Source organism: Adiantum capillus-veneris, chromosome 4, assembly GCF_014529385.1.
Source record: "Adiantum capillus-veneris isolate H3 chromosome 4, ASM1452938v2, whole genome shotgun sequence".
Classification (NCBI taxonomy): domain Eukaryota; kingdom Viridiplantae; phylum Streptophyta; class Polypodiopsida; order Polypodiales; family Pteridaceae; genus Adiantum; species Adiantum capillus-veneris.
In genome coordinates this window covers 161,486,696-161,498,209 of record NC_140934.1, presented here as the reverse complement: position 1 = coordinate 161,498,209, position 11,514 = coordinate 161,486,696, and the positions used below count along the sequence as shown (strand labels likewise).

The window sequence follows — 11,514 nt, the reverse complement described above, 5'->3', positions numbered from 1 at the left end:
AAGATGTGGCAGGGCACGTACTATATAGTTTTATGGATGGTTTCAGTGGTTACAATCAGTTAGGCATCCATCCGGGTGATCAGATCAAAACGGCTGTCGTGACTCCACGGGGCATTTTCATTTACACCAGAATGTCTTTTGGGCTAAAAAATGCTCCGCCCTCTTTCAATCGCACAGTATACCTCATCTTTTGCCCTTTGCTTACAGATCATCTTCACATCTTCATGGACGATTTTTTAACCTTCTCGGGTACTCAATGTTCGACAACAGTGGAGAATCTAGAGGAACACCTCGCCCAGCTCTCAGCCGTCTTCCTCAAGTGTAGGGAGGCACGCTTGAAGCTCAATCCGAACAAATGTCACTTTTTGGTCACTGAAAGTATATTGCTGGGCCACGTGGTATCTGCTTAAGGCTTAGCGCCAGACCGAGAGAAGATAGTAGTGATATTGAGGTTGCCTCCTCCCATCAATCCTAATGGTGTCCAAAGCTTTACAGGCCATACAGGGTATCATCGCCGATTCATTAGGATGTATGCCGATGTTGCTCAACCCCTGACCCGTCTGACCAATGCTGATGTACCATTTCAGTGGTCCACAGCTGAAGCTCAAGCCTTTGCTTACTTGAAAAAGCGTCTGACTGAACCTCCGATTTTGGTATCCCCTGATTGGTCTCTAACTTTCCATGTACATACTGATGCTAGTCAGACACATGTGGGAGTTGTCCTCACTCAGCCTAGTAAGGAATTTAATCTCGATTGTCACGTTCATTATGCAAGCAGGTTGCTCATGAAAGCTGAGCGCAATTACAGCACTACCGAGAGAGAAGGTTTGGCCATTGTTTATGCTCTTCAAAAGTTTTGGCACTATTTATTAGGGATTCACTTCACAGTGATTACTGATCATCATGCTCTTCGATACCTTCTCAATAAGCCGCAAGTTGCAGGCAGGATCTGGCGATGGCTCCTTCTGTTCCAAGAGTTTGATTTCGAAGTGGTACTTCGTTTTAGCAAATGTCATGTCATGGTCAACCATCTCTCTCGAGTCCACTCAGGTGAGGGAGCTACAGGTATTGAAGATGACTTTCCAGATAGTAGTTTATTTCAGATCGATACAACTCCAAAGTGGTACGGCGATGTTCTATACTTGTTATCCACTAGTAGGTTCCCAGAAAATGCTTCTCTTTTGCAAAAACACAGGTTCCTGTTCAAATCTAGACCATTCACTTTGATTCGTGGTCAGCTCTATAAGGCTGGACTTGATGGTGTTCTGAGTCGGTGTGTCTCTCTTCATGAAGTGGAGTCTATTTTAGAAGATGCCCACAGCGGTCCCAGTGGTGGCCATTATCCTAGTCACATTATAGCTCAGAAAATCCTACAGAGTGGCTTATGGTGGCCCTATGTGTTTCGAGATGCCATTGCTCATATGAAGGTATGTGATGTATGTCAGCGCTGTGCACCTAAACCTAGTAAGCAATCAAACCGTCCCTTACAGATATCCATGGCATGGTTACCATTTGAAAGATGGGGTTTAGACTTTGTGGGTCCAATTTCTCTGCCAGCCCAACTAGGTAATCAGAAGTATTTACTTGTGGCTACAGATTATGCCACTAAATGGGCAAAGATTTTAGCTACGACTGATTGTACTAGCTCTACAATAGCAAAGTTCTTGTACGAAAATATATTTTGCAGGTTTGGGTGTCCCTTAGAGATTACCAATGACAAGGGCAGCCATGTTGTCAATGATCTGATAACCACACTGCTAGACAGCTACAAAATCTTCCATCGCAAGTCGTGCTCTTACTACCCCAGAGCAAATGGACAGGCAGAGAGCACAAACAAAGTTCTCATTGCTCTACTTCACAAAGCTTGTCATCTGCATCCAGTTTCTTGGGCTCAAGCAATCCTTGGCACTATTTGGGCATATCGCACTTCCTGCAAAGCAACTACGAACTACACTCCTTTTCAACTGGCTTTTGGGTTAGAAGCAATCGCCCCTTTTGAATTCAACTCCGGCTCTGCTAGGGTGGGCAGTCTCCGTGTCTCAGCAAATCTTGCCTCTGCCAATCTGTCTCGTCTCTCCCTGTTGGATGAAAGCCGCAAGTTGGCTTCGTCCGCACTGCAAGCAGAGCAACTTCGTCGTAAAGCATGGCATGATCGCCATCTTAGTAAGCCATGCCTTCCGTTGTGTCCCGACCATATGTGTGCCCTACCTATTCGGCTCACTTCTCTAACTTGCCTTCTTCTAAGAGTCCTTCCTCACCTTCAACGTTGTTCTTTCCGGCCTATGTCTCTCTTCTGTTCCCAAGTTTTTTTTTATGGATTGCTCACCTTAAGATTATTCTTCCGGCCTATGTCTAATCTTTTGTTTCTGATTTTTTTTCTATGAATAACTGCTATGTCTACTTCACGAAGGATATTCTTTCAGTAAGCATTCTTCTATTGGATTAATTGAATCAATCTGCAGCCTTTCCTTTCCCTCTGATTATTGGATTTTCTTCACAATCGTTCTCCTAATTTAGTTTGCAGTGTGAAAGTGTAATCTGTACAGCTCTTGGAGCTAATCAATTTTTGGATGCAATAATCTCCACATCATGTGTTGCAAATATCTTCCTGCCAAAGGGGCACCAACACAATTTCCCTGCCCCTACCTCCTCTCTCTAGCAACTAATCCCTTTGCCCCTACATAACCCGATTCGCCCTAAATCCCCTCGCCCTCCCTACCCTCATAAGCACCTAATTGCCAATTCGCCCCTCACCTTCATAACTCGCTCCCCCTTCCCAATTCGTTCCCCTCCCCACCTTGCCCCTCCCCCTACCAAATTCGCCCTCCCTCAATTCATCCCCCTACCCCACCCAACTCGCCCCTCCTCTACCAAATTCGCCCTCCCCCAATTCGTCCCCCTACCCTACCTAACTCGCCCCTCCCAAATTCGCCCCCTACCTTACCCAACTTGCCCCTCCCCCCTTCCCGATTCAGCTTCCCCCCTATTTGTACCCCTACCCTACCTAACTCGCCCCTTCCCAATTCGCCCTTCCCCAATTCGTCCCCCTCCCCCTTCCCAATTCGACCTCCCCTCAATTCTCCCCCCTTCCAAATTTGTCCCTCCCCCTTATCTTATTCGCCGCTCCTTAAAGTATTCGCTTCCCCTCCAAAGCAGCCCTAATTCTAACATCTCGCCCCTCTACCCCGTCTCGCCGAACCTCTTCAACTCCCCCCTCCCCAATTCGCCTACCTGCCCCACTCCCTCTTAACCAATCCCTCGCCCCTCCCTTTCCCTCCTAGACGACCTCGAGTCCTCCTTGATTACGCGTCTTCAGCTTCTGATTACCCGTCTTCGGCTTCTTCCAGTCCTCCTTGATTACCCGTCTTTGGAAGAAGTTTGGCACAAACACCCACAGTTATCCACAGGGAGAGAGTGAGGAGTTGCCACTCTGTATGCAGAGAGAAATTGCAGAGTTGCCAATATGTATGCAATTGTGGATCTGTATTTTACAGACATGTATGCAGTTGAGGGACTACCTTCTTCTCAGAAATTTTGAGTGTCTGAACATTTCTCTATGATTTGAATTTGGGAATAACTTCAGTGAGTGAGTGTATGGCTTCATAGACATCAGTTGCAAGTGGAAAAAGTTTTACATTTCCCATGGCAGGTAGCAGCAAACATTCCAGAAAGGCAAGATTAATAAGGAAGCCACCACAGTCGTTGAATTCTACTGAAGAGGAGGATGACTCAGAAACTAGTTGCCATAATCTGGATGGCATCACTTCCAGTGATCCCAACGACGAAAGTTACAAAGCCTCGCTAAACTCAGAGTCCTCTAAATCGGACGCTTCCAAAGGGACAAATATGAAAGCAGCAAGTAAAAAGTAAAGCAATCATCAAAACATCACTCATGAGATCGGTCGGCCGGCTGCATCTAAAAATCACACACCATTCTCTTTGGCTGTTTATCTACAGCCGCCTCGACCATCTCTAAGCGAAATCCTCTCCAAAGCCTAGCTACAGACTCTAGGTCCCATAGCATTGGCTGATGGCAATCTACCAACTACTAGTCCTGTTGAGATGATACATGATCTTTTAAAGAATTTTTCAAAGGTAAGAGGCCACAAACTCACTGCTACACGGCTAGGCCATGCTATGGGTATGACAACCTTTCCATCTATGAAACCTGCTACACAAACCTTCTCTCAGCTTTCCAAGGTTGCCACAATTCATGCATTTCAGGAGATGCTCAGTACGGATCACCCAGATTACGAAAGAAACAAACATCTCTTGGCAATCTTTAGGTACTACTTTCTAGCTAGAGATGCCAAAGAAGATAAGGGCAAATGTGATATGCCCGCTACATTTTCACATTGGGACTGCCTTTACTGCTTGATCCAAACCCAACCCTGTGGATTCCACCCGATTGTTTTTTCATCGTTACATTCTAGAGCAAAAAGGTTTCGGGTCCAGGTGAGGTCTGTGCAATTCAGCTTCAAATGTTTCGTAGCACCTCTCTTGACGTGGGTCATAAATATACATGTTACCCCTGACGAAGTGGATGAGGATACACGAAGTGCGCAAGGGAAAAGGAAATCTTTAAACATTCAAGCTGATCCTAAAATCACTAAGAAAAAGAAGATCAAAGCAAAGGTGGCGAAAGATACAACAGAGTCTCTACTCTCTTTGCCAATATCTAAGAGCCAACAGACTAAGGTGACACATCTTCGCAGTGCTCTCTGTCTGTTTCCACCCCTCGCTCTACTAGGCCAGTGTCTACTTCCACTCTTCATGACAAGTCGGCAGCTTCTCCCTCAGATATTCCTCTTCCTTCTTCTCCAATATTCACCCATACTGATGCCAATATATCACTGACTCCACCTACAGCAACCATCTCAGCTCACACTCCACCAATGGTACCTACTCTTAGTGGTACCTACTCCTAGCGCCCCAACTGTGCCACTTGAGAGTCCTCTAGTATCATCTTTAGGGGTAGCCGACTCTACTTCTCTGCTACACCTTTCGGAGAAAATATTACAAGATTCCAAAAATGTTATCGCCACCATAGAGCTTGGAGCGGAACAATTAGCTGCCACGCACCAGCGCGACTACACCACATAGGCAACTATGGAGGGATCTCTGAAGGTCGTCGAGAGTGCCATCTCGGGTCGAGATGCTACAATTTTCGCATTGCAACAAGCTTTAAAAATAAAGTCAAACATCATTGAAGACCTTAAAGCACACTTACAAGGATTTCGAGAAATGCTTCTACATAGAAATAGGTCTACCCAGACTCAGACTCCGATTGGCGTGGGATATGGATGGACTAGATCTGGGCCACCAATGCAGACTGCAACAACAGGTCAGACTCAGGCTCCGATGGACGTGGAGTATGGATGGACCGGATCCGAGCCACCAATGCATACTACAACGACAGGTCCTTCTCAACAATGTATGGGACTCTACACAATCTCCATTTCAGTACTACAGTCAACAGTATCATCAAGAGTTTCAATTGTCGCCATTGCCCCACATGCAGAGCGTTCCTTGCTGCGACGGTGTTGCTGGTGCACACCCCATGGCTGCGTTACTCAACATTCTCAGTACATTACCGGATAGGTGCTGCCCTCTGCCATGCAACAAGTTGCTACTCCTTTCACAGGCGACCACGTTATGGAGAATAGAGCCCAGCAACGAGGTTCCACCATTGATTTGATGGCCCCACCTCCAGAGACTGATACTTCTGGTGCGGCTATGGCGACTACTCTTTCTCTGGGATGACGGCATGACAATCTTTTCACCATGGCAATACCATAGTCCTTTATTTTTGCAATCTTACGATCTTTTAGCAGTTTCAGTTGTTCTCTCACCAAGACGGTGAGTGGTTTTGTGGCGAGCAACCTGTAGCAGGCTACAGTGTCACGGGCACGGGGCAAGCCGTTAGTCACAGTTGGCCCGGGTTTCACACTGGACAGACTCTCTTGCCGGGTCGGTGACGGTGACACGTGGCAGGGTTACTAGTGGTGGTCCAGTCGACACTGTGGCCAGTGCACCACCTCATAGTTCAGAGGTAGGCTTAGCTAGAGTGGATATTTTGCAACCGTTGGTGGCTCTTCATGTTTGTATATATCCATAGCTGTTTGGGGTCTTGAGGGACTTTTCATATGGTTTAGCGTCTAGTCTTGGTCTTGAGTCTAGAGTTCTCACGCCACTGGCACTCTCCCTACACATTGGAGCCTCGACACCCCCATTGTGCCTGAGTCCTGAGCTTGGAGCTGTGTGTGCTGCCAGCCAAAGTATGGATCTTTGAGCTTGTCGAGTTCCATTGAGTTGAGTCTGCAGTTGTGTTTTGAGTCGTATCTTGTTTTGAGTCATATTTCGCTTCTGTGTTTGAGTCATGTTCCTGTGTGCCGTCGCTGGGAAACAATGTTGAAGATGAGCACAGGTGAGCATCCCAAAGAGCATGCTGCCAGCCAAAGTATGGATCTTTGAGCTTGTCGAGTTCCATTGAGTTGAGTCTGCAATTGTGTTTTGAGTCGTATCTTGTTTTGAGTCATATTTCGCTTCTGTGTTTGAGTCATGTTCCTATGTGCCGTCACTGGGAAACAATGTTGAAGACGAGCACAGGTGAGCATCCCAAAGAGCATGGGGTGGGTCTCTGCGAACAGCACCAGGACAGACCCCTTGCCCATCTTGACTCGTTAGCAAACGTCCGCAAAATAAGTAGTGGGAGGTGCAACCACAGGATTTGAACCTGGCACGGCAGCCTTAAACCACGGAGTGCCTACCACCTGGGCTACGGCTATTGGACGACGCTGAGAATATTAAGTATAAATATGAGGTATGTCCGCTCTGTGCGACAAGCAAGGCGTCGCCCGAGATTTATGCGTACGAGTATAATCTGCAAAGTAGGCACCTTTTATCACAAGGGTGTGCGCTTCCTTCGGAATTGAACACAGGTAGCACCCATGAAACTTCCAAGTTTCCCAAATTAACATTTCCCAGACCTTTTCCTCCTGCTAATCTCCACACGATCATTTTCCGCCTTCAAAAACGTGCAGGCGATTTGCGTCTTTTACCACTATTTTACGTTTCTCTATTTTTTATATCAGAGAGGAGGCAGCATGACAATCCCCGCATCTTTTGTGTGACCCAATGCAGATTATGTAGAAACAATCTAAGTTCAAGATCTTGTAGCTCCAGATAGATTTGTCTGCTTTGGGGATGCTCAGTCTCCACAACAAAAACTCTATCAACTTTCCTACTTGCATCAGTCCAGCAATGTTTGTGCCACCTCCTGCCGGCAGCTTACCCATATGCTGCAGCATTACAGTTATATAACTCTATTACACACTCAAAGGCCAAGCTTCCAAGCTCCACATTTCCCCCTTGTCGACAAGCACCCAGAAGAGCCGACCAAACTGGAGGATAATCGGATGATGGCATCATCTTGATTACCCTCATAGCTTTGTCAAAAAGCTTTGCCCGCCCAAAAAGGTCCACCATGCAAGTGTAGTGCTCTTTGTCTGGTATAATGCCATATTCTTCTCTCATGATATCAAAAAGCATTTGACCCGCATCTAGTTGACCTGAATGACTACATGCATTGAGCACACTAAGAATAGTGATTGCAGTTGGAGATGTACCCTCGTGTTGCATCCAACAAAGACAGTTCAGAGCTTCCTTGCCACAGCCGTGCTCCGCATATCCAGCAATCAGCGTGTTCCAAGAGACGACATCCCGGAGAGGAAGCCCATCAAGAACTTCTCGTGCTTTCGTGAGGGCACCACATTTGGCATACATATCGACCAAAACACCGCCAAGCACGACATGTTTCTCCAACAGCCCCTGGCTAGCAATCTCATTGTGAATTATTTCGCCCATGTGAAGGTCTTGTGTAAGGCCACAGGCCTTCATGGTGCAAGCATAGGAGATTGCGTCTGGAGAGATGCCTTCCCTTCGCATCTGGTGAAAACAGCCCAAAGCTTCCTTGCCACAGCCATGTTCAGCAAATCCTGCAATCAACGCGCTCCAAGAGACGACATCTCGTTGAGGAAGCCCATCAAGAACTTCTCGTGCTATCATCAGGGCACCACATTTGGCATACATATCAACCAAAGCATTGCCCAGTACAACATGATTCTCCAACAGCCCCTGACTAGCAATTTCCTTGTGAATTCTCTCACCCATGTGAAGGTCTTGGGTAAGGCCGCAGGCCTTCAAGGTGCAAGAATAGGTGATTACATCTGGTGAGAGGCCTTCCCTTTGCATCCGATGCAAACAGCCCAGAGCTTCCTTGGCACAGCCATATTGGGCATATCCTACGATCAACGCGTTCCAAGAGACGACATTACGGAGAGCAAGCCCATCAAGAACTTTGCGTGCTTTCCTAAAGGCACCACATTTGGCATACATATCGACCAAAGCATTGCCAAGCACAACATGTTTCTCCAACAGCCCCTGACTAGCAATGTCGTCATGAATTCTCTCGCCCATGTGAAGGTCTTGCGTAAGGCTGCAGGCCTTCAAGGCACAAGCATAGGAGATTGCATCTGGACAGAGGCCTTCCCTTCGCATCTGGAGAAAACAGCACAAAGCTTGCTTGCCACAGCCATGTTGGGCATATCCTGCAATCAACGCATTCCAAGAGTCGACATTCCGGACAAAGAGCCCATCAAGAACTTCTCGTGCTTTCATGAACCCACCACATTTGGCATACATATCGACCAAAGCATTTCCAAGCACGAAATTTTTCTCGAACAGCCCCTGACTAGCAATCTCGTTGTGAATTCTCTCTCCCATGCAAAGGTCTTGTGTAAGGCCACATGCCTTCAAGGTGCAAGCATAGGAGATTGCATCTGGGGAAAGGCCTTCCCTTCGCATCCAGTGAAAACAGCACAAAGCTTCCTTTCCAAAGCCATGTTGGGCATATCCTGCAATCAAGGTGCTCCAAGATACGATATCCCGGAGAGGAAGCCCATCAAGAACTTTTAGTGCTTTTGCGAGGGAACCACATTTGGCATACATATCAATCAAAGCATTGCCAAGCACAACATGTTTCTCCAACAGCCGCTGACTAGCAATCTCATCATGAATCCTCCCACCCATGTGAAGGTCTTTTGTAAGGCCACAGGCTTTCAAGGTACAAGCATAGGTAATTGCATTTGGAGAAAGGCCTTCCCTTCCCATCTGGTCAAAACAGCCCAGAGCTTCCTTGCCACAGCCATGTTGAGCATATCCTGCAATCAATGTGTTCCAAGAGACGACATCCCGAAGAGGAAGTCCATCGAGAACTTCTCGTGCCTTTGTGAGGGCACCGCATTTGGCATACATATCGACCAAAGCACCACCGAGCACAACATGTTTCTCCAACAGCCCCTGACTGGCAATCTCATCATGAATCCTCACACCCGTGTGCACATCTTGCGTAAGGCCACAGGCCTTCAAGGTGCAAGCATACGAGACCGCATCTGGAGAGAGACCTTCCCTACGCATATGGTGAAAACAGCAAAGAGCTTCCTTGCCACAACCATGTTGGGCATATCCTGCAATCAACGTGCTCCAAGAGATAACATCCCGGAAAGGAAGGCCATCAAGAACTTTTCGTGCTTTCATGAGGGCACCACATTTCGCATACATATCGACCAAAGCATTGCCAAGCACGACATGTTTCTCCAACCATCCCTGACTAGCAATCTCATTGTGAATTATCTCACCCATGTGAAGGTCTTGTGTAAGGCCACAAGCCTTCAAGGCACAAGCATAGGAGACTGCATCCGGAGAGAAGCCTCCCCTTTGCATCTGATGAAAACAGCACAGGGCATCCTTTCCACAGCCATGTTGGGCATACCCTGCAATCAACGCGTTCCAAGTGATGACATTCCGGACAGGAAGGCCATCAAGAACTTCTCGTGCTTTCGTTAGGGCACCACATTTGGCATACGCACTCACCAATGTGCTCCCTAAATACGCGTCTTTCTGAAGTAACCCACTGTTGCCAAGCTGATTGTGTATCCTACTGACTTGGTACAAATCCTTCTTCTGAGCACAGGTTTTTAGTCTGGTCAGAAAAGAACAACTATTTGCTTTTGACTCCTCATCATGCTTTTCCTGTCTATGCTTGACTTGTGTAGTGACTATTGCTTTGGATGTGTCAGTGGATTTGCCACTGCTCTGTTGACACAAAAGAGGTGACGCTTACAGCATTATCATCAACCATGAAAGATTAACTATGCGTGTGTGTGAAGAGGGAGGGTGTGTGTACAGAAACGTCGTTGCTTACCTTGACAGTATGCGGTCCCGCAGAGACCCCCAATATAGCCCTCCACTTGTCCCTCATTACACGGAAAGCATAAGACCAGTTTTGTTTGCAGATACAGAAGGATATGAGAAGAACGGAGCGCCATTGTCAGAAGCCAGAGCTGGAGAGCGATCCTCTGCAGTATCTTTGTTCAAATGGATCAACGGTTGGGGTCATTCGGGCCATTTTTGTAATTGACACCAACGATGTGCACGCAAGTCTGGGGAATAATTTAAGAATCTAAAGAATATTTTGAGCCTTGGAAAGACAAAACAAAATAGCCACTAGGTGTGTATCGAGGTCGTGGTAAGAGGAATAATTTAAGAATCTAAGGAATCTTTTGAGTCTATACACCTAGTGCAGTCCGATAGGTAAGGGGGATAATTTAAGAATTTAAGGAATCTTCTGAGCCTATACATCTAGTGCAGTCGGATGTTAAGGGGAATAATTTAAGACTTGGAAAGACAAAAAAGCCACGCAAGGAGTTTGAATTCACCACCTCAAGCTTCCTAGCCTAATGCCTTACTACTAAGCTATTCATCACAACTTGAAAGATGGTGCATAAATAAAATATACGAAGAAAACCTCATATTTTGACATTTCTGTGGATCACATAGAGATCACACTACACGTGTAGCTCACATGGCAATCACATTGTGATTATAGAAAAATCATACTGTGATCACATCATATGATCACATTCGCGATCCTACGACGTAGATGAGCGCCGTCAACGCCTCTTGATATGGACGATTGATCCCCACCAGGGAGGTCCGTGTCATTTGTTTTGAGGGTCGTCCAGGCTAGAGAGCCTTTTGCCCGATCCTTTGCACTATCTTACATAGGAATATTCAAATGGGATCAACGATTAGGGTCTTTTGGGCCATTTTTGTAAATTGGGGTCATCCACTAAATTCGGAGTGAAAAAGAGTATATTTCGGTTGTCTCGCACCTTCAACCTCGAATCCACAATCTCACTCATACGATGCATGTGCTCTAACCACCACAACCCCATATGTTCACTAAAGTATGTGGCATTTCAATGCACTAAAGGTAAATCCGCACCTGCAGCCTTGAATCCACAATCTCACTAGTACGGTGCATGTGCTCTAACGACCACAACCCCATATGTTCACTAAAGTATGTGGCATTTCAATGCACTTAATGTGAATGCAAACCGATTTGTAAATTCGTGAAAAGTTTGTAAATTCGAGCCACCCGATCTTGTAAAT

General features: G+C 46.6%; 1 protein-coding gene across 1 annotated transcript; it reads right to left on the bottom strand.

Annotated features, from left to right (window-relative positions):
- Nucleotides 1–6,430: 6,430 nt before the first annotated feature.
- LOC147460260 (pentatricopeptide repeat-containing protein At2g39620-like) lies at nucleotides 6,431–10,475 on the bottom strand. Its single transcript, XM_086511345.1, has 2 exons — nucleotides 10,265–10,475; nucleotides 6,431–10,155 (listed from the first exon to the last, which is right to left on the bottom strand). Exons 1-2 carry the CDS (start codon nucleotides 10,319–10,321, stop codon nucleotides 7,291–7,293), a joined length of 2,922 nt encoding a protein of 973 aa, XP_086367471.1. The 5' UTR covers nucleotides 10,322–10,475; the 3' UTR covers nucleotides 6,431–7,290.
- Nucleotides 10,476–11,514: the final 1,039 nt, after the last annotated feature.

Bases quoted from the DNA above. Each gene is read 5' to 3' on its own strand.
- LOC147460260 (XM_086511345.1), bottom strand. From the start codon at position 10,321: ATGAGGGACAAGTGGAGGGCTATATTGGGGGTCTCTGCGGGACCGCAT. The intron at 10,156-10,264 runs GTAAGCAACGAC...TTGTGTCAACAG, and splicing joins CGGGACCGCATACTGTCAAG to AGCAGTGGCAAATCCACTGA.